The 27,127-nt window shown below is 38.8% G+C and overlaps 1 protein-coding gene across 1 annotated transcript in view; it reads left to right on the top strand.

The window, feature by feature from the left end:
* Positions 1–27,127, top strand: part of ZNF804B (zinc finger protein 804B) — a 208,712-nt gene that overhangs the window by 174,064 nt on the left and 7,521 nt on the right. The window contains exons 3-4 of the mRNA XM_061996613.1: positions 4,535–4,678; positions 26,181–26,311. Of these exons, the coding sequence (XP_061852597.1) occupies positions 4,535–4,678; positions 26,181–26,311 (275 nt within the window). The remainder of the gene's footprint in view (positions 1–4,534; positions 4,679–26,180; positions 26,312–27,127) is intronic.

The following is a 27,127-nucleotide window of genomic DNA, read 5'->3' as shown; positions in this document are numbered from 1 at the left end:
AAAGATATTTTTTTGGATGTATGCCCTGTGGGAGGGACAGATATGTCATTGCATCATCTGTAAGACATTAAATCAAAATTCCATTCACAAATTTCCCCTTTGACCTCCTGTCCTCAAGCAGGTTGGTTCATGCAAGTTTAATCGGGAGATTTAGTATTGATTATAAAGGAATACAATATAGAATTAATTGTTTCTGCAATCTTTTTTTTTTTTCAGCAATCTAAGAATTAAGGATGTGGAACAGGTTAGTAATTTGGAACTTTGCAGTGGTCAACAGAGAGAGAGATAGCACCTCTGGAGAGTTTCATCTCATCCCAAAATAGGAATTTGAAATCACTGGAATTAATAACTATTTGGCAGTGGCTAGCATTTTTCTATTTCTTACAGGGCAAGCTTAGACTTCTGCCTTAGACCATACGCTTAACTTCTAGATAGTCTAGTTTAGGTGAAGTTAATCTCACTAACGGTGGCAACCTCTAATATACTGTTTGAGAAAGACCTACTTGCACCAACCTGAGAATGTAAAGAGCAGGGCAGAGCAGAAGGGCATATGACACAGAGCTGTCCAAAGCTCAGTGTGTCACATTGACAAACAATACCCCTGCTGCTTGGCCAAGTCTTGGATTTGAAACCTGTGAACTCAATAAGAAAGTCCTTCTCCCTCTGAAAGGCTCAAAATGTGAATTCATGTTGATCTGCTGTGCCCAAAGGCTTTTCTCCACCCTGGCATGGTCCCTGGAGCAATGCTGAACAGCGTGATACGCTAAGAAGGGCAGGACATCCCAGACATATAGCATGTCCTGGGTTTGATGTACTCAGAGTTTGTAAGTACTCACAGGATGGTGAGAGCATATAGACAGCAAGCAGCACTGACTGTATAACATGGAAAGCCTGGTGACAGAAGGTGCCCATTTCTTTATGTGAGTAAAATGATACTGCAAATGATTAATTACTGCAATCCCTGGCAATATATTACATTCACAAAAGTAATATTCACTTGCCAATGTCAATATCAAACTAACAGCTTTTACCAACTTTTTTGTTCATATTTTCCATGTCAGCAGCTTGGTCTTGAAACTCTAATGCAAAATATTTTTTTAAAGTGGCATAATAATAGCAATATAATGAAGGGCTTCTAAAAAAAATAAGGTTGGTAGCGGATGCTGCCAGTTTGGAGCTTAGTAACTTTTTTCTCCTGTGCTTTAAGTTTTTTCTAATTTCAGTACTATATACTGAAAACACAGTTAACTTGACTCTCCAGAGCACCTGCGTGAGTTATTAGGGAGATGTGGAGGGGGACTATGTAGGAACTAATTGTGTTTTCTCTGTTTTCAGATCTGTTGGCCTGAGCCTGGACATGAGCTAGTGATCTTGTCAGTGGCTGTAGTCTGTGGAGTGTAGATGACCATTACATTCAGTTTGTGTGGGGCCAAATGGCATGTCCCCTCATGCAGATGTGGGAAATCATAAAAACACATAATCACTGAATCTTAAAGGTTGGAAGTGACCTCGAGAGACCAATTAGTCCAACCTCCCTTGCCAGAGCAGGACCATCTAGAGTAGGTAATGAGTACACAGGTACTCATCCAGATGAATTTTGAATGTCCCCAGAGAAGGAGAATCAACAACCCATCTGGGCAGCCCATTCAAGTGCTCCGTCACCCCCACAGTGAAGAAGTTTTTCCTTATATTACTTTGGAACCTCTTATATTCTAGCTTGTACCTGTTGCTCCTTGTCCTATCATTGGACACTGAGAATAACCGGGCTCCATCCGCCTGACACCCACTCTTTACGTATTTCTAATCATTAATAAGATCACTTCTGTCTCCTCTTCTCCAAGATAAACAGACCCAGCTCCCTCAGTTTTTCATCATAAGGGAGATGCCCCACTCCCTTTATCATCTTTGTGGCCCTGTGCTGAACTCCAGCAGCTCCCTGTCCTTGAACAGGGCCTTGAGGGGCCCAGAACTGGGCACAATGTTCCAGATGCAGTCTCACAAAGGTAGAGTAGAGGGGAAGGAGAACCTTTCAACCTACTGCCCAGAGCCCTTCTAATACACCCGAGGATGCCATTGGCCTTCTTGGCCATGAGGGCACATTGCTGGCTCATGCTCATCCTGCTGTCCACCAAGACACCCAGGTACCTTTCCCCTACACTACTCTCTAACAGTTCATTCCTCAACTTGTACTGGTACATGGAGTTATTCTTTCCCAGATGTAAGACTCTACATTTGCCTTGTTGAATTTCATTAGATTTCTCCCCATTCAAGTCTCTAGCCTTCTGGTGTGTCAGCCACTCCCCCCAGTTTAGGATCATCAGCAAACTTGCTGACAGTGCCCTCTGTTCCCTCAGCAAGGTTATTAATGAGTGTATTGAACAGTACCTGTCCCAGCACCAACTCCTGAGGGACTCCACTAGATAAAGGCCTCCAACTAGACCCTGCCCCATTGATCACCACTCTCTGCCTTCTTCCCTTCAACCAGTTAACAATCCACTTCACTACCTGATCATCCAGCCCACACTTTCTCAGTTTTGCTGTGAGGATGCTGTGGGAGATGGTGTCAAATGCTTTACTGAGATCCAGATAATCCACTTCCACTGCACTACCACCATCTATCCATCTGATTACATCTTCATAAAAGGCTATCAGGTTGGTCAAACATGACTTCCCCCTGGTAAAGCCATGATGACTGTTCCTAATGACCCTCTTGTCCTTTAAATGCCTGGAGACAGAACCCAGGATGAGTTGTTCCATCACCATTCCTTCCTGACCTTTTTGAAGACTAGAGTGACTTTTGCTTTCCTCCAGTACTCAGGCACCTCTCCTGTTCTCCATGACTTACTGAAGATGATGGAGGGTGGTCTAGTGTGGTAGTTTGACCCTGGCTGGATGCCAGGTGCCCACCACACCCCTCTATCACCCACGTCCTCAGCAAGCCAGGGAAGGGGAGAAAATAAGATGAGAGTCTCGTGGGTCGAGATAAAAGCAGCAAAGCCTCGTGTATGAGAAGTGAAGCAAAAGCAGATAAAGCTGTTACTCTCTGCTTCCCATCAGCAGCGATGTCTGGCCACCTCCTGAGAAGCAGGGCTGTGGTACGTGTAACAGCTGCTTTTGGAAGGCTAAAAATGAATCTTGCCCCCCCTTCCTGCTCCTCTACCCCAGTTTATATTACTGAGCTGACATCGTATGCTATGAAATATCTCCTTGGTCAGCCTGGGTCAGTTGTCCTTGGCCATGGCCCCTCCCAAGATCGTGCTCACCCTTAACCAATGTTAAGGTGGGGGAAGGAATGCTGGAGGGACAGACCTGATGCTGTGGGAGTAGTAGTCATAATATTGATATCAACAGTAAGCACAGCACAGCAAGAGCTGCTGTGGAAAATCACTACCATCCCAGACCCACTACATCTAGCGATGACTTCCACTAGCTCCCTCAGCACCTGTGAGTGTATCCCAAGGAGGCCCATGGATTTATGTACATCCAGATTGCTCAACTGATCCTTAACCCAGTCCTCATCAAGCAAACAAAACTCCTTCTTTAACCTGACTTCCTCTGGAGTCTGGGGCTCCTGAGGACAGTCTCCAGCAGTATAGACAGAGGCAAAGAAGGCCTTCAGTGACTCTGCCTTCTCTGTATCCTCTGTCACCAGGGCACTGACCTCATTCAGCAGTGCGCCTACATTGCCTCTAGTGTTAGTTTTATCTGCAGTGTATTTGAAGAAGCCCTTCTTGTTGTCCTTGACCTCCCTTGCAAGGTACAACTCTAAGGAGGCTTTAGCTTTCCTAGTTGCAACCCTACATCATCTGTCAACAGTCTTATATTCATCCCAAGTGGCCATCCCTTCCTTCCACAATCTATAGACTCTCTTCTTCCGCTTGAGTTTGCCCAACAGTTCCCTGTTTAACCATGCAGGTCTCCTGGCTCCCTTTCTTCATTTCTTACCCGCTGGGATGCTCTGATCCTGAGCCTGGAAAAAGTGATCTTTGAAAGGCCAGAGTGGCACAGAAAAGGCTCTTGCTGAGGTGGCTCATCCCCAGGGAAATCTCAGTCAGTCATAGCCAGCTACTGGCTGGCTCTGCTGAATATTCCATGGAAGGTAGAAAGCAGCACACAAAAAAAACCCCTGCCTTACTCTCAGACTAGTTTCATTCTTCTAAGTAACAGTACCTGAAAGAGGAGACATGCATTGGTGCAAATTGTGAGTGCTGTAATGGGTAACAGACTAATCCTGATGTCTTATTATGTCTTCATTGCTCAGTTCTCCTGCCCAGGAGCTAGGCAGTGTCCTGATGATATTCCTCTGCATCTCACCCTTTTCTACTTTTCTTTTTTCTGTATCTAAAAAAATGCAGTAAGAATAAGTATTCAAGAAACCTATTTTATGAAATCCAATTGAAGACAAAAACCTGTTTAGAGTGTACAGGATAGAGTCCAGTGGTCTAGCACTCCTAGTCAGTTGAATAGTTTTAATGTGGATGACAAAAATAGCTGCTAATGGATGATCTCTAACAAAAAGCTTCTGCTTTTGCAGGACTATGGTGAGAAGGAAAAAGCTGCAGCCAAGGCTCTAGAGGATGTGAAGGCTAACTTCTACTGTGAACTATGTGACAAGCAGTACCACAAACACCAGGAATTTGACAACCACATCAATTCTTATGACCATGCTCACAAGCAGGTAAACCTGACAAATGTCCATGCATGTTAGAGCATCCATCTTCCTTCCTCATTTATTATGGGATATTTCTAAATTCACTCATGTAGAATACAATCCTTTGACCTTTTCAAATAAAATATTAAAATAAAATGTAAGTTATCCTTTGTTTTAATCTTCATCACAACTTCTTTTAGCCCTTTGACTGAAAGATTTCCATCTATAGTTTTAGATAGATGCTCAGTACCAACATTCACACTGAACTTGGTATGTTTAAATGTGGAATTATACACTAGAGGGAGGGGAAAGAATCACTTCCACAAATATCCAGATCCCTCTTTTGGATGCAAAGGACACAACCATGCTGTTTCAAGCTGGTCATGCTGTTTGAAGGGTAGAAAAGCAGATTATTTTCTTTAAAAAAACATGTTTCTGAAGTTGAAATCTATGTCTCATAGTCTTTCACAGCATGGAATACATTTTGTGTTGCATGCAGAACATGGTATAAAATAACAGCTACTACTGAACAACAAGATACTGGATTCCTGGGTAACAGATAATACGTGTTTAAAAAACTGCTAATGATGCTAATTGTTTGTATTGGTTTTGTACCAATTTCTTCAGATCTATATGTGGTATAGTCTGCCTATAACATGCCTGTTATCCTTCTATCCTGCATCCTAATTTTCCTCTGATTTTAGCAAAATTTATGTTTCAGTTTGCATTGTGAAAGGGAAATGCAATTAATTCAAATAAACACATAATTCAATGAAAATTATTTGCAAAGTTCAGCAAAAAGCATTTCTGAACCTCTGATGTGACAGATTGTACCTGCTAATCTAACGTATAAGAAGTTAGAACATGTAACTAGGATCCATTTTTTTTCTCCCATGTGTTTACATTACACAGTCCAAGTTCTTATGCATTGTGTGCATTCAAATTGCCGGGGTATTAATGTCTTGTGAATTATCCCACTTTTGAGCTACCTTACAAATATATGAATCATTTAGAAGTTGCAGATATTTCTGACAGAGGACTAGAAATAATGAAACAAACAGTGCTAAAGACAAATCTCCCTCTCACTTCAAGCAATCTTACTACCTTTTACAGCATTATAGAGGATGTAAATTAGCCTGGGATTTTCTGTGTGCATCTTTCACAGCACTGCATTAACAAACTGCCTAGTGCCTGCTCACAAACCCTGCTGAATTCAAGAAGCCTAGAGTCAGCTGTCCATGGGTATTAATGGGACTCTTTTGGCTCATCACACCAAATCAGAGGTACACTCATCTAATGTATTTATGTATTAAATCAGAAGCAATTCTTCATATCATCATTCCATTAATTAAACTATAAAAATTATTATAATGCTAAACAAAAGCTTCTCCAGATCTTAAACATGTGACTCTAACCCCTATAAATCCCCATTTGCTGCACAAAGAATTTTTTTCACCCTTCAGCTGTTTTTTTTTAAACTCGTCAGAAACGTATCTGAACTCATTCAAGTCCATTTGTGCCCATCCTTCCTTACATACTTCCTCTGCAAAGAGCAGCATATGCAAAATAAAACAGCCTGCTTGATGCACCATCTATGTTTGGGTTGTTGGGCAGGAGAAGTTTGGGCAGCTTTCCACTATGAAAGGGAATATTAAAGCAATAAAAAGCTTTTTAATTTTTAGGTAAATTTAGTGCTTTAAAAGCTGCCAGATATAGTACTGAGAACTAAGAGTCTGCATGGAAATGCACAACACATACAGAATATCAACTGACAGTACAAGGTCACCCCATCCTGCCCTTTCAGATGTAGTTCACAAGCTCAGTTATCGCAGGATTAGCTAGCTACCCTCCTGATGTGACAGGTTAATTCAGTCTCTTCTCCCCTCTCACTTTACTGCTCAGCCAAGTTTCAGAAGATCATTAGTATGCCTCTAGGAATAGTGTGGATGCATCCTTTTTTCTGACTGTTTCTGGTGGTTTAACCTTGGCTAAGTGCTTGCCAAAGCTGTTCTATCACAGACAAGGGAGAAAGAAATATAACAAAAGGCTTGTGAGTCAAAATAAGGACAGGGAGATCACTCAGCTGTTACCATCATGGGTAAAACAGACTCAACTTGAGAAAAATTATTTTGATTTATTAACAATCAAAACTAAGCTGGGAAATGAGAAATAAAACCTGAATCTTAAAACACTTCCTATTATCCCTCCCTTCTTCCCTGGTGTCTAACTCCTCCCCTCCAGTGGCACAGGGGGATGGGAAATGAGGCTTATGGTCAGTTCATCACAGAGGGTCTCTGCCGCTGCTTCCTCTCAGGGGATGGCCTCCTCACACTTCCCACTGCTACAGTGTGAGATTCCTCCCACAGGAGACAGTCCTCTGCCAGGTCCTCCAATATGAGTCCTGCCTGTAGGCTACTGTTCTTCAGGAACTACTCCAATGTGGTTCTCATGCATAGGGAAAAGAGTGCTTCGGGAGCAAACTGCACCAGCAGTGGGTTCCCCATGGGTCACAAGAACTGGCAGCTCTTCCCTCTCCACAGGTTCCCAGGTCCTGCCAGAAGCCTACTCCAGTGGCTTCCCACAGGGTCACAGTGTCCTTTGGGCATCTCCCCACTCCACTGTGGGGTCCTCCACAAGCTGCAGGTAGATGTCTGCTCCACCATGGACTCCATGGCTGCAGGGGAACAATCTGCTTCACCATGGTCTGCACCATGGACCATGGGTAATCTCTCTTCGAGTGCCTGGGCACCTCCTCCTGCTCCTTCTCCACAGACCTTGGTGTCTGCACAGATGTTGTTCTCACATTCTCACTCCCTTCTGCTGCTGCTGCTGTTTAGCATCTGCAGGGCAATTTCTTCCCCTTCTCCAATACGTTAATCTCAGAGACATTACCTCCATCATCAGTTAGCTTGGCCATGGTCAGCAGCAGGTCGATCTTAGAGCCGACTGGCACTGGCCCTGTTAGATATAGGGGAAGCTTCTAGCAGCTTTTCACAGAAGCCATCCCTAGAGCCTCCCAGCTGCCAAAACCTTGCCATGCAAACTCACTACACTGTTATAATCAGTCATGAAGAGAATTTATTCTTACTTTTATCAGAGTAATCTTAAATGAAAACAAATTAATTTATGGTTTCCTCTGGTTTTAGTTAGCTTAGTTTCAAAATGTTTCTTCTAGGAGGGATAGTAGCCCCCAGAAAAGCTCCTAAGGTGTGTTTTCTGCTTCCCAGCAGAAATTTGACAGTACTTTTAGTCATCAACACAGATGTGTTCAAAGGATTATTCTTCTTATAGAAAGTAAATGAAAATGAGGGACTCTTACATACCAATAACAATATACTGTAATCCTCTCATGTGATTTCCCATGCCACTACTTCAAAATTTGTATTAAAGTGACAGTACTATTTAGAGAAAATATAAAGGCAGAGGAAAAAAGATATTGTACTGAGTACTTTGTTGTGTTTTGTTTCTGTTTCAGAGGAAAAATATTTTACTAAAAATATTACTCTAATCTCACAATATTATTGTTTTATAAAATTAATTTTATGATCCATTTTTTAATCTATGACTTCAATCAGTTGATAAAATAGAAAGTATTGAGCCTTCAACCTAGAAGCTGGCATACCAGGTATTTCTCTCCCTGTGCTCATGAACTGCAAATCTGGCCTTGTTTGCATAACTAGTCTTTCTGCTGTGTTACATTATTCTAAAGCAATATACGCAGACACACTCTCTCTCTCTGTGTGCTACATACATTCATGCTTATAAAAAACCTACATATTAAATGTCAAAATAGTTGAAGCTTTTAATTTTTGTATAAATAATCCTTAGGAATCAGCAAGGCTTTTACATGTCTACAAAAGAGAAAATCGCAAATCTGTTACATGTACTGCCATATAATAAATGTGATTTTAATCATCATAATAATAGAAAGAAGCTGAAAAGAAAAACAAGGCTGTATTACCATCTTAGGATTTCAAATGACAAAACAGATCTTTTATTTTTTATGTAAAAATTTGGCATACATCACATTTTCCAATATGAAAAAAAAAATCTAAATTTTAGTGTTCTTGAAGCAGGCAGTATTGTATAAGTAGGTAAACAGAGCTCTTGGTCTACACTAGTTCATATGCATATAGCAATATTTTAGTATTTAAATGCATGCACAGTAGCACTTGGTTACATTTTTTGCATGAAAATCTGATTTAATATGTACAGGTGTGGGTACTGGCTCTTAAGCCTTCATGATGCTTGTGGATTTAAACTCTAATTCAGGGAGAGATTTAGTTCCTGTTAAACATCAAAGTTAGCAAATATGCATACATTTTAGGTTGCCTCCACCACCTAGAAAATGCACAGATAAGTGAACAAAGGGAAAGCTCCAGGAGTGAGTGGAACACTGAGATTTTGTTTTTTCGTCGGTAAGAGTGCTTTTTCCAGCATCTGCATGTTTATTGCAATAAAAGTGAGTCCTGTATGTTTGCTCTAAGATACATCTCTCCTATATACCTAAAAAAAGTTAATATGCGTGAAAGGAAACTGGTTTGGCAATATCTGAGAGCCTTTACATTGGGAGCTGGGAAATTTGCCAAGGACAGCAGCACCAAGAAATCTTCTTCTGGGCAAAGTATCATATATTTAGATGTAAGAAAACAATAATCAAATAGAAAGGGCTTCACTAGCATGAAGATCCACTACTATGTATGTTCACATAGTCTCTGCTTTTAATACGTAGGTGGACCATCACCCCTCCTGTGCTCCCATGTGAATAAGGCTAAAGTCCTTCCCTGCAGATTCTATTTCTCTTTTTCTGCATCAAGACAGTGTCTATTAAGAACCGTCTGCTTTTTTTTTTTTTTTGGATCAGATTGTGCACATGGGGTCTGTGCTCTCTGTGTCCTGCTTCAAAAATAATCTGACCAATAAAAATAAATAAAAGACCTCAGCATTTCTTGTTCTGTTAGTAAAGCAATGCTGTTTGCAGCCATGAGTATTCTGCTCCTGTAACTTCACAAAAATTCACTTTGGTTTGATGTGTGTTGAGAAACATGTGCACACTTCTAATGACATTTTCACATTTATCACATACTTAGTAAGAAAGCCAGAACCAAAATGGTATTAAGGATAAAAGAAAGGAGCTAAGCAGAAGAAAAAGTAAAAGGATGTGAGATTCCCTCAAATGGCTGGTTTATAAATGGTCTTGAAGTGGTAAAAGAATTTCAGATGTGTGGTAGTTATCAATTCAATCTAGAAAACAGATCTTCATTTTTCCCCCATATTATTCTTTAATTTCAGTGAAATGCCCATTTATTTTTAGCTTTAAGCAAACCTACTACCAGTTTATGTTTTAACTATTGCCATTAGACAATTAGAAATGTCATCTGTGCCTGAATACTTCTTGTCAGATCCTTCTGCTTCAACACACTATTTTCTCTTGATTTTTTTGAGATTTGATGCTGAGGAATTCTTAATTATTATTGTATTAATTATTATACAATACATATCCTGATTCAGTTTTCTCTACTCTTTGCTTTTAAGAACATCTTTCTCTTGCCTCGGAACCTGTATATTCCTTACATTTCTGGCATAAATCTTTTCTTTCATGTGAAAACCAAAGCTAAAGCAATTCATTTATATAGTCTATCCTATAATTTCAGCATCGTTTTGCCTTAAAGACATGTTATTCTTTTGCTCGTTCTAAAACCACTGGTTTTGTTACTTATGACCATGTCATTTATTATATTGTCTAATTTCTGTTATAGTTTCGCACTTTCTTAACTTTCCATCATATTGATTTTGCAGTATGTATTCTTGTTCAGACTTTCAAAAATTATTTCCACTCTGATTGTAACTAAATTCCATGACTCAGTGCTAAAGATAGACTGTACTAGAGGAATTAATCCATCTTGAGCAGAGGATGTGAAGTGAAAGGAAAACAGAAGAATGGGTTTAGAAATTAATTATGGGAGTAAGCATAGTGGGCAGAGACAGACAGAGGTTGCCAGAACAGAAAGGCATGGAATTATCACTCTGTAATTAGCAAACAATGAAAGATATGCACATGAAAAGGAGAAAAATGAGAAACAACATGAAAGATATGGAGAAAAAAAATCCATCAATAAGTGGAACTATCAAGATAAGTAACAGAAAAGTCAGTTTTAGCCACTTAACAGCCACCACTGTCTAAGCCATTCCACTAAGAGCTGAGGAACTGTGAGAATCAACTAGATAAGCTATATGAAAATCACAACTTTAATTCTATTAAGAGGAATTCCAGAGATACTATATTGGCCAAAAAAAAATGTTGTATTAAAAATAATACAAAGGACCTAACATAAAAAATGACTGAGGTCTGAAAACAAGCAAATGATATTTGTAACACTGTTGCTCAAGTACAATTCCATCTTTTACCACAGATAGATAATAACACCTCCCCACTTTTTTTTTTTTTTTTTTTTTTTTTTGTCTAAATGCTTCTTTCGGTTATTTAGAAGTAGAGAAATCCTGCCTTTATAAAAGTACATTTGTACCACAACTACTGTGCTTCAAAGTACCTGCAATATGGCATCTTTGAAATGCTGAACTAGCAATGCAGTGAACCAATCAGGCTGTGTCACACTGCAGAAACTAGCATAAATAAAGGTAACATAAAGCATTACAAGATTACATCAGCATTTAAGCAAATGAGAAGCACACACCATATTAGCAAAAGCAGATTGTAGAGAACATGATAATTCTGTTGCATCACAGTACAAAGAACATTTATTTTGACATTAAAGTGAAAGCTTATAATACTGTGCAGTATTCTCTTAATACTGTTTATAATACTGTGCAGTATTCTCTTAAATGTTATGAGGGGAGGCTTGCATTTATAGCTATGCTACACAGAGATGTTTCAATTGCAAACTACAGCAAGTGCATGTACCAAAGTAGCTCTGGGTCAGTTGAAGCAACATTAGCAAATACCGATAAGCACGCTCTCATGACTGAGTGTGAAATGAGGCAACAGATTCCAAAGAAATATTACGGCAAAAATTCTTTCTTTTAAACTTACCAATCTGTGCAGATCAGTGGACCTTATTAAGAACCACTAAACCTGCTGCCCTGCCAATGCTTTTCTGCTTTCTTACTACTCAGTGATAAAGTAAATAAATTGGCAGTATTCATCCTTTATAAATTGTATGTTTCTTAAAATAATGAGATTCCTTTCACCATTAGCTTTCAAAACAACTTTCTTCCAAATAACACAGAGCTTCTTTTAAATTTAATGTCTTGATAAGCTAAATTGCTAGATGGTAAATGCTATGGAATTACATTTGGTATTGTTTAGAATGACTGCTAATTAACATGAAAATTAGCAATTTAACCCTCTTGAAATTGGAAAAAAACTCATGGGACACTTAATTGCATAGTTGTTGTAACTATGGACTATAAAGGTCCAATATCTGTGAAATACTTCTGAAGCATTTCATTATATAAGGAATTACAGAAGTATATCGTCAGAACTTGGCAATTAAAACATACTAATAACCAGCATGTCAGTTAGAGGAAGTGCGTTTCATTAATGCCAATGTTATTGTCCTTTCCATTCTTCTCAGAGAGTACACTTTTTAATTATTAAAGTTTTGCAGCTATTTTTTCAAGCAGGATGAATAGTTGATGCAGTGTCATGGATGGCTTATTCAAATAAGAAAGGAATCCTAAGGATTAGATTTGTAAAAAAAAACAAACCAAAGCAAAACAAACAAAAAAACCATGATGCCGAACCAGAGACAAATATTAAATACTGCCACAAAATATCAGTTTAGGGTTAAATTTTGTACAATAATTCCTCATTCAGAATATGAAGAAACCTATTCTTATTTAATTATATTTAGACAAAAGGAGCAGTAAATCTGGTTGAAACAGCGTCTGTGGTTCAAATAATTTTTCATTGTTTCAAACTTTGCCTCTACTTCAAATATGGATAAGGAAAAAAATTCTTAAAAATAAATTCCTGAAAACATTCTGTTATAGCTGATTTAACATAGCAATTACAACATAAATTCAAAAAATTTTGAAACAAAATATTTTGTGAAAAATTCCTTTCAAAAAAAACAAATAGCCAGTCATACTTCTTTTTCATCCCACCTGGTTGCACTCCTGTGCAACCTGATCCAGGTGCTTTAGCAAGGAGGTTGGACTAGATGATCTTTAGAGGTCCATTACAACCCCTACCATTCTGTAATTCTTTTGACACTGTCACCCATAACATCCTCATCAGAAAGCTCAGGCAGTGTGGCTTGGATGAGTGTACAGTAAGGTGGATCGAGAGTTGGCTGAATGACTGAGCCCAGAGGGTGGTGATCAATGGCACAGAATCAAGTTGGAGGCGTGTGGCCAGTGGAATTCCACAGGGGGGCCAGTCTTGTTCAACATCTTCATCAGCAACCTGGATGAGAAGACAGAGTGTACCCTCAGCAAGTTCGCTGATGACACCAAACTAGGAGGACTGGCTGATTCCCCAGAAGGCTGTGCTGCAATTCAATGGGATCTCAACCAGCTTGAGAGGTGGGCAGAGAGGAACCTCGTGAGGTTCAACAAGGACAAGTGCAGAGTCCTGCATCTGGTAAGGAGCTTCCCCATGCGCTAGTACAGGCTGGGGGTTGAACTGCTGAAGAGCAGCTCTGCAGAGAGAGACCTAGAAGGCCAATGGCATCCTGGGATGCATGAAGAAGAATGTGGCCAGTACATCAATGGGACGTTCTTCTCCCCCTCTACTCTGCTCTGGTGAGGCCACATCTGGAGTCCTGTGTCCAATTCTGGGCTGCTCAGCTCAAGAGGGACAGAGAACTTCTGGAGAGATTCCAGTGCAGGGCCACCAAAATGATCAGGGGATTGGGACGTCTTTCCTAGGAGGAAAAGCTGTGGGAACTGCAGCTGTTTTGTCTAGAAATGAGGAGGCTGAGGGGAGATCTTATTGCCATTTACAAATATGTAAATGATGGGTGTCAGGAAGTTGGGACATCCCTTTTTTCTATAGTAGCTAGCAACATCCATTTTTTCTATAGTAGCTAGCAACTAGCTATACCCCTAGCTAGTAGCTAGGGGTAATGGGATGATGCTGAAACACAAAAAATTCCATTTAAATATAAGAAAAAACTGTTTTACTGTGAGGGTGACGTAGCAGTGGCACAGGCTGCCCAGAGGGGTTGTGGAGTCTCCTTCCTTGGAGGTCTTCAAAAAATCCACCTGGACATTTTCCTATGTGACCTGATCTAGGTGAAACTGTTTTTGCAGGGGGGTTGGACTAGATGATCTCCAAAGGTCCCTTCCAGCCCCTACCATTCATTGATTCTATGATTCTATGAAATGCTAATATATGCAATATATAGAGTATTACTTAAGAAAATGGAACAGATATGCATAAAATTATTATTCCCATTTTCAGTTAACCTTTAGGGCAGTCAGGCTGAAGCTGTGTCTGAACTGTTTAATGAACAAGATGAGTTATACTGGGCATTGCTACCCATTTTTTTTAAATGTCTGTATTCAAATGTCTTTTCTAATTTTTAAATGTGGAGTAAGGATAGAATGAGTAATAAGGACAGAAGATATATTGCATATTTTCTACCTACTTCTATGTAAAAATGTTAACATTCATGAAAAAATGTCTATTCACAATTAACTAATAAGAACTGGGCAAGACTGAACAAAGACGTACATTATGTTTCATGTGCCAGTTTCAAAAGACTGGCAAATGTTAGGTAATTTTGCTTATAGGCCACATACTTAGCACTTTGTTGGTGTTGTTGAATCAGAAGTTCTGGAAGAACTGCTGTCTTTTTAAGCTCAGGGTCTAAACATCTTGTTTCAAATAGTGAGGGGATAGGGACAAAACACTGCCAGATGCCGTGATTGTCTTTGATCACTGTCTCTTCACAAGTACTTTAATTCCCATTTGTGGAATGACTTGTAGAATAAAATACTATTTCAGCCTATTGTGCATACTACAACACATCTGTACATAACTTACATGAACAATTCTGCATCAGAGTCAGCTTTTTGGAAAGACACAGTAATTAGCTTTGCAAACAAAATGTTGTGCCCTCAAATATTCACAGTAAAATTACAATTCTATTGGCTTCTGCATAACTTCTGAGCAGTGCTCTCTTGCTCATGTCTTTCCCTTCTCTGGTAAAATAATAATTCTAATCCCAAATTCTGGCATGTATATCCAGCCCTATGAACATCTGTCTAGAACCTGCATCTATTATGGTTCTGTTCATTTTTTTACTACCTGTGCCTTCCGTGCAGTAATTAATGTGCAAGAATGTAGCTGAGCAATTGGTTCCTGTGGAGCTTTAAAGTCATACTAATCAACTATGTGTGTGTTTGATAAACTGCATGACTGCCTTGTACATATTCAAGACACACTTAGAGAAGAAACAAATATTTAAAAACAAAACAAAAACATATCTGTGCATCAACAAGACAGCAAAAAAAATTGTGAGATTAGTCATTTATTATCCTTACTTAGTTAAAAGCATTAATATCTTTTAACGTCACTAAGGGAAAAATAAAGGAGCTAACTCAGACTAATTATCATTTCACAGCTTTTGCAGCTTCATAATAATTGGACTCCACCAGGAGCCATTAAAAAGATGAGAACTCTTTAACCAGCTTCTCAGATTAAACTGCAAGGTAATATCTAGAGAAATGTAGATGACATTCGTATGAATACCAAGTAAATATATTGTTACAGGTGATATGACAATAAAAATCAAATGTTTCCGGAACAAAAAAATTGTCAAATGAACTCTTTATCAGGAAACACTATTTTCAAAGTGGAATGTTTTTGCAGGAAAATGAGAATATCAAAACTGTTTTTCATTCTCAAGGTTGACATCATTTATTTTCAAACAGATTGAAATTTTTCATAAAGATTTAAATACATTAAGAGTGTTACTTTAAAAAAAATACTTTTAAAATTTAATTTTAAAATTAAAGTATATAAAAATACTTTAAAAACTTTAATTGTAACATATGCACACATAGAACTTTAAGGCATTATGTTTCATTGGTATTTAGATTCACTTGGAAGCAATTGAGGGTTTTTTTAATTATTATTATGTTTTCAAAGTTTTGTACCCATTCAAAACAGCAAGCCTTAGCCTGGTAAGTCTGAACATGGGTTTAGTGTACAATAATTGTTATAAAAATTTTCTATTGTTTCTAGGAAAATAACATTTTTTAATACAATTTCTTATTTATTTTTGCACAAGATTTTTCAAAATGATAAAACAATAAAGATCTGAAAAACAACATATCTTTTTAGAAATAAAAATGATAATGTATAATCCAGTTTCCCTACATCTCCTTGTCTCCAGAATAATCTATGATATTGTTTCAACTCACCTAGTCCAAAAAATATAAATTCACTATTACCATATTGTGTCTGTGTTGGTGCATATTTTAAGAGTATTGATGTTTCATTTGAGTACATAAACTCACAATCTTTCATCTTGTGGAAAAAAAATAAAATGCTGTATGTATTACTAGAGTAAGAAGTCATGGTATAAATAAAAGATCAAATTTTACAGGAATAAGTTTCCTGGGAGAGAGTTGTAACATCAAGCTTGCTTAAAAGTTTGTTTGTGTCAAGCAACAGGAAATAATTTGAGAATTGGTGTGAAGTAATTCAGAAGCACTGAATGAGCTTTCTGAATTTAAAAATGTCTGTGTCTACATGAAAAACTAGACATCGGTTTATATCATCGTTTGATGTAAGTGAATGCAGGCAGACATAGTTTGGAGCACAGGTAAGAAGGGAGGAAGATTAAACGTTACATCCCATAGCTCACAAAAAGGTAAGAAAGGTAGTTTGGAATTGATCTTTAAACAGACCATTATGCTTGTTTCCAACCCCTTTCCAGGGAACAATGTTAAACATTTTAAATTATGGAATCATAATTTGAAGGGTGTCAAGTTGCAGCTTAGTGATATGTTACACACCAGTGGACTGATCTGCACATGTGTTTGCTTTTGTTCCCTCTCTCAGTAAAAGCATCAGACACTGCAGATTCCAACAGCTATACATTCGAGGGGACTAAATGCAATAAAAAATTGAAAATAAACAATCCTTTCAGCACATGTCAATAAAAAGAGTGCTAGATAGGCCAATATACCTTTGCCTTTATAAAAAGGTAAGTTAGGCCATCATTCACTCCGCACAGTTTGGACATCTTTTTCTGTGACATGCTGAAGCACTTTATTGCTTTTTGTTATTTCAAAGGAAACTACTGTTCAATTGGGAAGAGAAATGGATAAATTGAGTAGAGAAAAGAAAGGACACTAAAGTCAAAGGAGACAATACATGATAATAATATGAGATAAATTTGGAAAATAATTAATTAAAAAAAAAAATAGCCAAAATAACCTTTTTTTTAATCAGTATAATTTACTGAGATGAGTTTTCAGAAGGTTGTCTCAGATAATCAGGGCTAAACCAAACTACTGCAGAAGAGAATTACCCTGGAAAAAAATGAGACATCTGTTCATCTGCTCCTGTAGATAAACCACAGACTGGAACACAAACTGTTACTCCAATCCCTTGCATTAAGAAAATAAAATTAACAGATTATTCATCTGAATTTGCTGCCTCTGTGGACCTCCCTTCTATCAAAAATACCACAAAAATACTTCATCTACAATAGTTCTCTAAAAGGCTGATCTTAAATCTATACATTATTAGCATTATGATAATCAACAGAGGTATAAAGGAAATTATAAAAAACAAGCAATTGTATTTATTAAATGCAAAAAATCTATTTGCATAAATATATATAAAACAAACTGTAACATACACTTCTGTATGGAATCTAGTTTCATAAAGGTGAATGGTCTTGCCAAATGGACTGGGAGGAGGAATTCAAATGGAAAGATGTGAGACACCTAGGAAATTTTAAAGAGCACTTGGCAGATGGTTTAAGAACTCAAATCCCACAACTGAAAAAGACCAAATAGGTTATGTACAGCCAAGAAGGAAAGTCAGTTCTCTATGGTTTAAATTTATAATAAGGGAAAGAAAGGAAAAATGGATGGTAAAGGTCATAATTCAGAAGTGAAGAAATTGGGAAAAAGTGATGGAGGATGTGAAAACAGCAAAAGCAAAACCTGTAGTTATCAGAGGTAAGAGCAAAAAGGTTTCTAAAAGTATATTGAAGACATAAAGAGCCTTCTGCTTCAAATAGAAATTAATTACTTGTTAGCAGTAATGTAAAAAGGACTACTCAACAAGATTTCTGTTCTATACTTGGGGCAAAGCCAGATGATTTAATTTCATCTTTGATGTTTATGATGATTGTGAAGTACTACTCTACCAATAGCTAAGAAGGCTATTAAATAACAATGTGATCCAGAGCTAATTATGTTTGTATCAGCATTTTCAGGTGACCAACAGTTAAGTATTAGGAAAGAGATGGCCATAAACTCTCTTAATCATTAATGTTGATTTTTAATAAGTCTCAGAGCACTAGAGAGAGAAGATACATCAAGCTAGATAATGCTATGCTAGAATTTAAAAAGAATACACAAGAAAATCTATCATCGTGACATTAGTGCCAAGTAAAATACTGGCATGACTGATACACAAGTCTATAAAATATTAAAGAATGGTCTTGTAATTAACCTAATTTAATACGGCTTATGTAAAATAGATCTGGATTTTATCAATTTATTTGTCAAAACATAGAAAATCAAGATGTCTTTTGTCTTCTTACTTCCTTGAGATACTTGATGAGGCTTCTGCTTATAGCAACCTTAAATATCCTTCATACTTATATCGTTTTCACTCTTTGCCTAGATAGTACCTTTTCATCTAAAGTACAGTGAATGGTTCCTGTAAGTAACACTATATTTATCTCTAGTACATGTGAAATTTTTTTTGTGATGATCTTGTTCTCCATTAGAGCACATAAAAATAACAGTGTGGTGGTCTACTGATTTGACTTTCCTTCATGTAGACCTATGGATGTAGCTTAACAGTTTGTAATAGATTTATTCCTTATGCTTTATTGTTGTTGTTCCCTCAGCACTACCATAGTTAACAAGAAATGACTGATTAATCAGGTAAATAAAATTTAGGCTTAATTCAAATGTCTGACATCTTCCTTCTTGTTTGAATGGGGTTACAAGAAGTTAGATGCAATAACTAAATATATCTGTAAGTGCTGCCTATTCCATGCTTTTTTTCAGAAGTCATTCCATCCCTCATTGCCTTTGTTTATTTGTTAAAAAATGTCATGGTAGAGATACCTGTTTCATAAGAAGCTTGAGATCAGTTATGAAAAGTGTAATGTAAAATCTATGTGCATTAATTTCTGCTATCATTTTTGTTTCTCTGAAAATCTGATGAGCTTTCTGAAGAAAGTTTGAGGACAAGCTTTGGACTTGCCTGTTGAATTTTTGGTTAATTCAGACTCTTGCTCTTTTCCTTAAAATGCAGATTGTTTTGTATTCTGCCTGTTACAGTTAAAACAAAGGAAAACAGAGCAGTAAGGCTTCAAAAAGATATGGAGAAGGCTTAGTATTTTTAAAATAAGATAACAAGAAGTAATGAAGGTTTTGAAAGGGTCTAGTCTTGCACAGCGTCTGTAATGCTGTTTTCTTCTCTTTAAGATGCTTAAATGAGAAAGAAATAGAACTAAGATACATGAGATATTTTTTCTCTGGCTAAGAAAGCAAGCCTGATATCCTGACAAGTGAGGTAGTAGTCCCTGATCCAAGTTTCTTATTCAATATGTTGCTTTTACTAGATAAACTACTCTGTATTCTGAAGTGGCACTGCATATGTCTAATCAAATTATACAGTGTGCAGCCAGCTTGTTGGAGCAAATGATAAGTTCATTGGAACTGACATAAACATGGGTGGTCAAGTGGAGCTTATGTTGGATGCACAAATAGCTCAGGCCTTCAGATGAGTAATTTGCTGCTGTTAAGTGCATGTTCTTTCCTCTCCCTTATGGAAGCATCCCCGGTGAAACCCATCTGTTTTAACTTTACTTGGGGGTCTCACTATAGCAGAGTAGAGGGGAGGAATCCCCTCCCTCGACCTGCTGACCATGCTGCTTTTGAAGTAGCCCAGGATATAGCCGGATTTCTCGGCTGCAAACACACATTGCTGAGTGATGTTCAGCTTTTTATCCACCAGTACTCTTAAGTCCTTCTCTGCAGGATGGCTCTCAAACTGTCCACCCCCAAGTCTGTGTTGATACTGGGACTTGCTCTGACCCATGTGCAGGAACTTGCATGTGACCGTGTTGAACCTTGTGAGGTTCACATGGGCTCGTTTCTTAAACTTGTCCAGGTCCCTCTGGGCGCCATCCTGTCCAACTTAGAAGGATGTTGTAGAGGACCATGCCAAAGGCCTTACACAATTCTGATAGGTGACATCCATAGACTCTTCCCTTGTCACCTTGTTGTAGAAGGCCATTGGTTCAGTAAGGCAATACTTGCCCTTGGTGGAGGCATGCTGCCTGTCTCAAATCACCTCCTTCTCCTTCATGTGCCATTAGCATAACTTCTAGGAGGATCCATTCCATGATCTTCCCAGCCACAGAGTTGAGGCTGACATGTCGGTAGTTTCCAAGGTCCTCCTTTCTACCTTTTTAAAAAATGGGTGCAATGCTTCCTTTTTCTAGTCACTAGGGACTTCATCTGACAGGACTTTTCAAATACCATGGAAAGTGTCTTGGCAGCTACATCAGTCAGTTGCCTCAGGACTCTGGAATGCATTTTGTTGTCAGGTCCCATAGACTTATGTTCACCCTGAGGTGAACAAACAAACATGTTCTCTCTTAAAAGGAGAGAGACTTCGGTCTCTCAGTCCATGACTTTGAGAGATGTGAGAAAAGACATTGCCAGTGCAAACTGAGGCAAAAAAGGTGTTGAGTACCTCAGCCTTCTCCTCATCTACTGTTACCACTTTGCCAGTCTTGTTCATTGGGGCAATATGATTTCTTTTCTGGCTGACTTATAGAAGCATTTATAATTATTTTTTGCATCCCTTGACAAGTTCAGCTCGAGTTATACCTTGGTCTTTCTGACTCCATCCCTTCACAACCAGGCAGTTTTCGTATACTCTTCCCAGGATACCTGTCTCTGCTTCCACTGCCTGCACATTTCCAGAATGCCCTTTAGTGTGACCGGCAGGTCTCATCTCAGCCATGAGTCATGGTTGGACATGAAGCTGTTTCTGGTAAGGAGGAAGGGGCTGTAAAGATGGCTCTTGTAAGAAGTTGCTCAAAATTCTCCACAGGTCTGAGCCAGACCCACTGCTGGGACTGAGCCAATTAGACACTTCGACGATCACTTTTTAAGAAGCCAGAAGAGAAGGCTTCTTCCTGTTTCTTCTTCTGTCTTTTTTTTTTCCCAGCTGGTGGTGGTACAAGGAGTGGGAAGAGTGAGAGAAGTAACCATGAGAACTCCAAGGTCACTGAGGGAAGAGGAGGAGATGTGCTGCAGCAGAGACTCTCCTGCATCCTGTGGAGAGGACTGGTAAAGCTGAGATTTGTTTGCATTTTGTTAAAGACCTCGCATCAGGGGCAGTGACTGACTTCATTAAAGACCCTGTGCCAGGGGCAGTAACTATGGCCAGAGGAGGCCATGTCCTGTGTGAGGGACCCAATATTCACAGAAGCTGCAATTGTGGAGAAGAACCCACACTAAAGAAGCCATTAAAATTATGCCCAAAAGAGTCTGTATCCCGAGGGAGGGACCCTGTATCTGCAGAAGCTGCAATTGTGGAGAAGAACCCACACCAGAGATATTCACCAAGGACTGTGTCCTGTGTGAGGGACCTTGTATCAGCAGAAGGCGCAGCTGCTGGGAACAACCCACACCGGAGAAGTTCATTAAGGACTGTGTCCCATAGAAGGGACCCTGTATCAGAGCAGGGGAAGAATGTAAGGAGTCGTCCTCATCTGAGAAGTGAGAAGCGGCAGAGCCCATCTGTGAGAGACTGACCACATCCCCCATTCCCTACCCACCCCCAAGTCATTGGAGGGGGGAGGAGGGAGAAATATGGGGAGCAGTGAGCTGAGCCCAGGAAGAAAGGAAGGATGAGGGAAGAAGATCTTAAAGTGCTGGTTTTAATTTCTCATCATTCTACTCTCTTTTTGCTTTTTGTTCTGTTCTGTTTCTTGTAGGTAGTAGAATAAACTTGCTACTTTCCTAAGTCAAGTACTGGAGTCTGTTTTGCCTGGGACCGTAATTGCAAGTGAGCCCTCCCTGCCCTTGTCTCAATCCACAACAACCTTGCTTATCTTTTTACTCCCATTTTACTGGGGCCTCTGATTATCCTAATGAGGGTGGGGGTGGATGGGGGTCACCGAGCGAGAGACTGTTGTGGTGCTTCATTGCTGGCTGGGCAAAACCATGACACGATGTCAGTCTCTTTCCTTCCTTTCCTGATTTCTTACACCTGAGAAATGAGAGCTCCCCAGTAGGTGCTTTTGACCTGCTCCTTGACAACTGGAAGTTTGCCATCCTAAAATTCAGGGTTCTGCTGTACTATTCACCTGACCCATATCCATCAGGGCTCTGAACTCCACCAGTACATGATTTCTGCAGGCCAGGCTTCTTCCCATCTTCTTGTCACTGACAAGCTCACTCCAGTCCAGCATCGCATACCCTCTGGCAGGGCTGTCTGTTACCGGATTAAGACGTTAAATTCAGTGCACTCTGGGAGCCTCTTGAATTGCCTACAGCTTACTGTGCTTCTTTTCCAGCAGAAGTTGAGGTGGTTAAAGTCCCCCCGATGAGAGCCTGTAAGTGCAATGTCTCCTGTAGCTGAAGTAAGAAAACTTCATCAATAGATTCCCTTGGTGGCGCAGCCTGTAGTAGACACCAACAATAAGATTCCCTATGTTGCCTCAGTCACTTATTCTTATCCATAAGCTTTCAATCTGCTTGTGGCTCTTCTTCAGAGATAGCTCTTCACATTCCATCCATTTCTTGATGTAAAGGACAATCCCTCCACTCCTCCTTTCTTGCCTGTCCCTTCCAAACTGCCTGTAGCCATCAATAGTTGCACTCCAGTCATCCCACCAAGTTTCAGCAATGGTAACTAAGTCATAGCTCTCTAGCACCATGGTGACTTCCAGGTCCTCCTCTTTGTTGTTCATGCTGCGTGCGTTAGTGTAGTTGCAGAATTGTTGGCTTAATATCCTCTGTACTTTTACATCTCACTTTGTCTCTCTTAGACAACTGCTTTAAAAATAGGTGATTTCTTCCGAAAAAGTGCTTATTTCTTTTCAATGATTGTGAAAAAAAAATAAGCAACTACTATACTACTTTCGATCAGATGAGTAGAAATCCAGAGAAACATTCACCTACACAGGAATAGAAATCAGGATCGTAACTCTGGAAAGAAAGTAATCTCAGTACTGCAAATGCAACCAGGGGAGAGTATGTTACAGATGCATGTAGGTCAGTGAAAAGAAAGTCCTGGCCACAGTGACAATTTTAAAAAAGTAAAAACTAACCCAACATTAAGAATGAGCAGAATTTGCTAATGTACAGGCATTTGGCCACTGATATTTCATGTCTAGCAAAGGCAAGAAGCAAAGATGCGGCTTCATTGACTCACTTGGAACTCCTGGTGATTCATACCAGTGTTCAGGAGGAAAATAATAGATTCAGAAGGGGGTCTTAGAGGAGCTAACATGACTCAGTGGTGGTTGTATAAGGAAATCTTTCTATAACAATGAATGTTATGTTTTAGTCTTTATAATAATACCTTGTGTGGGTGTTTGTAAAAAAGGAGTGGGTTGCTCTTAGACATAGCAATGTTCACACACACATGTGCACCAGAGAAAGACTAGAACATGAGACTAAAATTAGATACCACTGGTGATGGTATTTGTAGCAGGTGAAGGACATAAGATCACTGTTAAATATATCATAATTTATTACATTTGCCTGTATTTGGATACCCAGTTAAGTACCTAATTACATGAAAAATACAATTGCAGATGTTAATTTTGAAGCACACCTGCTGATCTTAGGGTTGTCGTTCAGGCACCTGCTCAGCTGCATACTGTTGTGCACCACCTACAGAAAATATTTGTGTGCCTGTCAGGAGCCCAGCATGGGTTATTAGTGAAGAACGACATAGCTTTGCAGGTTCAGCAGGCATTCCCTTAGTCTATCCAACATTGCTGACAACTTTCGTTATGATTCCTAACTGGAGCACTGGCAGTGCAACTTTTTTTTGTTTCAATAAGGGGATGTGCAGGGAGAGCTCTTTCTCTGCTCAGACTGTAGACACTTTTGATTTCTTGGATTTTACTTCCACAGTAGATGAGTCCTCCGCAATGCTTACCTACATTTTTTTATTCTCTTCTCTACTTCCTTGACACATACTGTATGCCATTAGAGACCAAAAATAATGCTAGAACTTCTATTCTTAGTGTTCATCCATTTGCTTTGTTGATTATCATCCTAACTGTCAAAGTAGTGAAATGTCATTACTTTCCAGAACCTGCAGTCCACAGTACTGATTGTCTTTGTTTCCTTGACAGGTAGAAACTGTTTCTGTTTTTCCTCATGAATGCTTTATGTGTGATACTGAACAGCTCACAGTGACAGCTAAAACATAGCTTGCAGCACTAAAGGACATTTCTCAAATGTGTTTCTTTGCCCTTTCTTCATATTGCAAATGTTACTAAGACTCAAGACTGCCTGTGTTTTCTATGGAGGATAAGATCTTTACTGCTTTAATATCTCTATAGTCTTGTAAATATTACTTAGGTGACAGAAAGTGTAGATTCATTCTGGGAATGATTGTCCAATTTCTTTTACAGCTTTGTCTTTAGTATGTTATTTTAAAAGCTTCTTTCTTGGACCAAAAGTAACATTGTCTCATATATTCATCCATTTTACTGTAAATTGCAAGAAATGAGGTTGAGGGAATGGCTTGGTAAAGGGCAAATGAAGAGCAAAGGACAGGAACAGGAAAAGTTTAAAATGTTATGAAGCAACAGTTTCTTTCCAAAGAACTGAAGCCTAAGAGCTTTGAAGAGGATTTTGCTGCTGTCTTGTTTCAGAGTCTAGTTCAGTCAAGTACTAGACGTTGGAGCTGATAGAAGCTTTCCAGAGGAACATACAGATTTGACAGACTAAATAATTCTGACAACTACAGTTAAATTTTCATCAGGCACCAAGGTGTCAGGACCATTCTTGCTTAGTGGTGTACCAGTTTCCTGAACAATTGCCTTTCTGGACTTCTTGTCTTCCTCCAAGGCAGTCTGCCAGTGCAGAGATATCAGGATGGTTCAGAACCAGCTCTCAAGCTCCCTGAGGAACTGATTCATGGGCAGCCCAGCTCTCCTTACCTGCAGACCAGTGCTCAGAAGCACGTCTTGGGTTCCAAAAAGCTGAGAGCAAACAAGAAACTTCTGCTCTCAGTCTAGCTTGCAAAACATCTTCCTGGGCTCCATGTAAAATATAGCATTTTCTGGTATTGATATGATGGTTCTAAATTTCATGGAAGAGAACAGGAATACCTCTAGACAAAGGGGCAAGTGGATGCAACAGCGGAGTTCTCAATCTTGGTCCTCAAAGTTTCTGGTTTGAGCATCTGGCTGAAAGCACCAGAATTCCCTACTGTCTTGTAAACCTGCCATCCCCAAATACCATACCACTGGAGAACTAGTGAAGGGAGAAAGGCATTTTTGCCGTGATACATGGAAGCATGGACCTGAACCAGGAAGTTGGAAGGCTGGATATAACCTGCTGAGTCCTAGAGAGTACAGTGAACTCAGAGGCAAGATAAGCATCATTTTTTTTTATTTGCAGCAGATGGTTTGAACGTTTTTTTATTTGTGTCGTCTTCTTCTTCACTTTTCCTTATACTTTCAGCAGTGCAAAACCAGTTAATAAAAAATGTAATAAAGGCAAAGAACTTTGCTCTTTCCAACAGGAATGACATGATTTATAGATGTTCAAGGAGATAATATAATGTGAAAATAACCATAAAATAATTTCCTGTTCAGATATCTCAGATAGTAGTTCTCTCATCTGAAAAATAAGTTTTTAAAAGTTACAAAGCCAAAACAGCAGCACGTGCACATCCATGCGTAAATGTGCAAGTATAGAAATCTATATATTACACACATGAGCTCAGATTTATTCCATTATATGCCTATGGATTAAATAGGCATAAATAGGCATGACTAAATTAAACAACAAAACTTTCAATACATTAAATGGAGTCTCTATGTGTATTTGTACACAACAGAAGATTTGTATATTCATAAGAAACTAAAAAGCTCTCAGTCATAAGTGGGTATGTACCAGCTAAATAATGATGTCATTTTGTTTTACTACACAAAAAGAGTATTTTTAATCTCTTCTTAGGATGATAGCATTTCAAGTATATTTTTACTCTCTATTTACAAACTAACTTCATCAAAAGCAAATTAATTGAGTAAGAAGAAATGCATCTGCTGTGTACATATTTAAACCTTCTCTTTTTATTCTTTTCCCACAGAGACTGAAAGATTTAAAACAAAGGGAATTTGCTCGAAATGTCGCTTCAAAGTCATGGAAAGATGAGAAGAAACAAGAAAAAGCACTCAAGCGTCTCCACCAGCTTGCAGAGTTACGGAAGCAGTCAGAGTGGCAAGTATTTAAAATTTATATTATGTTTTGATATCCGCTTTCCTCAGTCCCAGAACAAATCTCCATATTTTTACTCCTACACTCTGTAATGTACAGAGATTGTGTATACTATAACCTGTTCTTTAGCAGTCCCTAGCTCTAAATGTTCCTGTTCTGCACACCATAAAATTGAAAGCCCCTGAATTAATTACTTGCTGTTTGAAGGTTTGTGTTCTTCTCTCCTGTAGCTTGTTAATTTCATCTTTTTGGAACAAGGTGATTTGAAGATGTTTTTGTAAGATCACCATTTTACCTTATTCAAACTGACCTGAATAGATTAGTATCTCTTCATTTGAAAGTAAGTGAACAAGAGAGGAAAAACACCTTTCAGATTGCCTGTACCTAATCATTTTCATTTCTTTTAGTATAGCCAGACTGTTTTCAATGATATGCAATGATAGGACCAGGGGCAATGGGTATAAACTGGAACATAAGAGGTTTCAAAAAATTACAAGGAAAATTTTCTTCACTGTGAGGTGAGCACTGGAACAGGCTGCCCAAATGGGTTGTTGAGTGTCCTTCTCTGGAGACATTCAAAACCCACCTGGATGAGTTCCTGTGTGACCTACTCTAGGTGGGCTGCTCTGGCATGGAGTTGGACTAGATGATGTCTAGTTGTTGATGTCTCGAGGTCCCTTCCAACCCTTAAGTTTCTGTGATTCTGTGAGATTATTCTCAAAGTTTCTCTGTAGAGTAATGCATCATTCCATTAATGAAAAACAAGGAATTGAGTTAAGTTTACTCAATACTGTTAGCTCTATTTGGGAATATCAAGAT

Source organism: Colius striatus, chromosome 5, assembly GCF_028858725.1.
Source record: "Colius striatus isolate bColStr4 chromosome 5, bColStr4.1.hap1, whole genome shotgun sequence".
NCBI lineage: Eukaryota > Metazoa > Chordata > Aves > Coliiformes > Coliidae > Colius > Colius striatus.
This window is presented reverse-complemented; position numbering and strand designations above follow the sequence as displayed.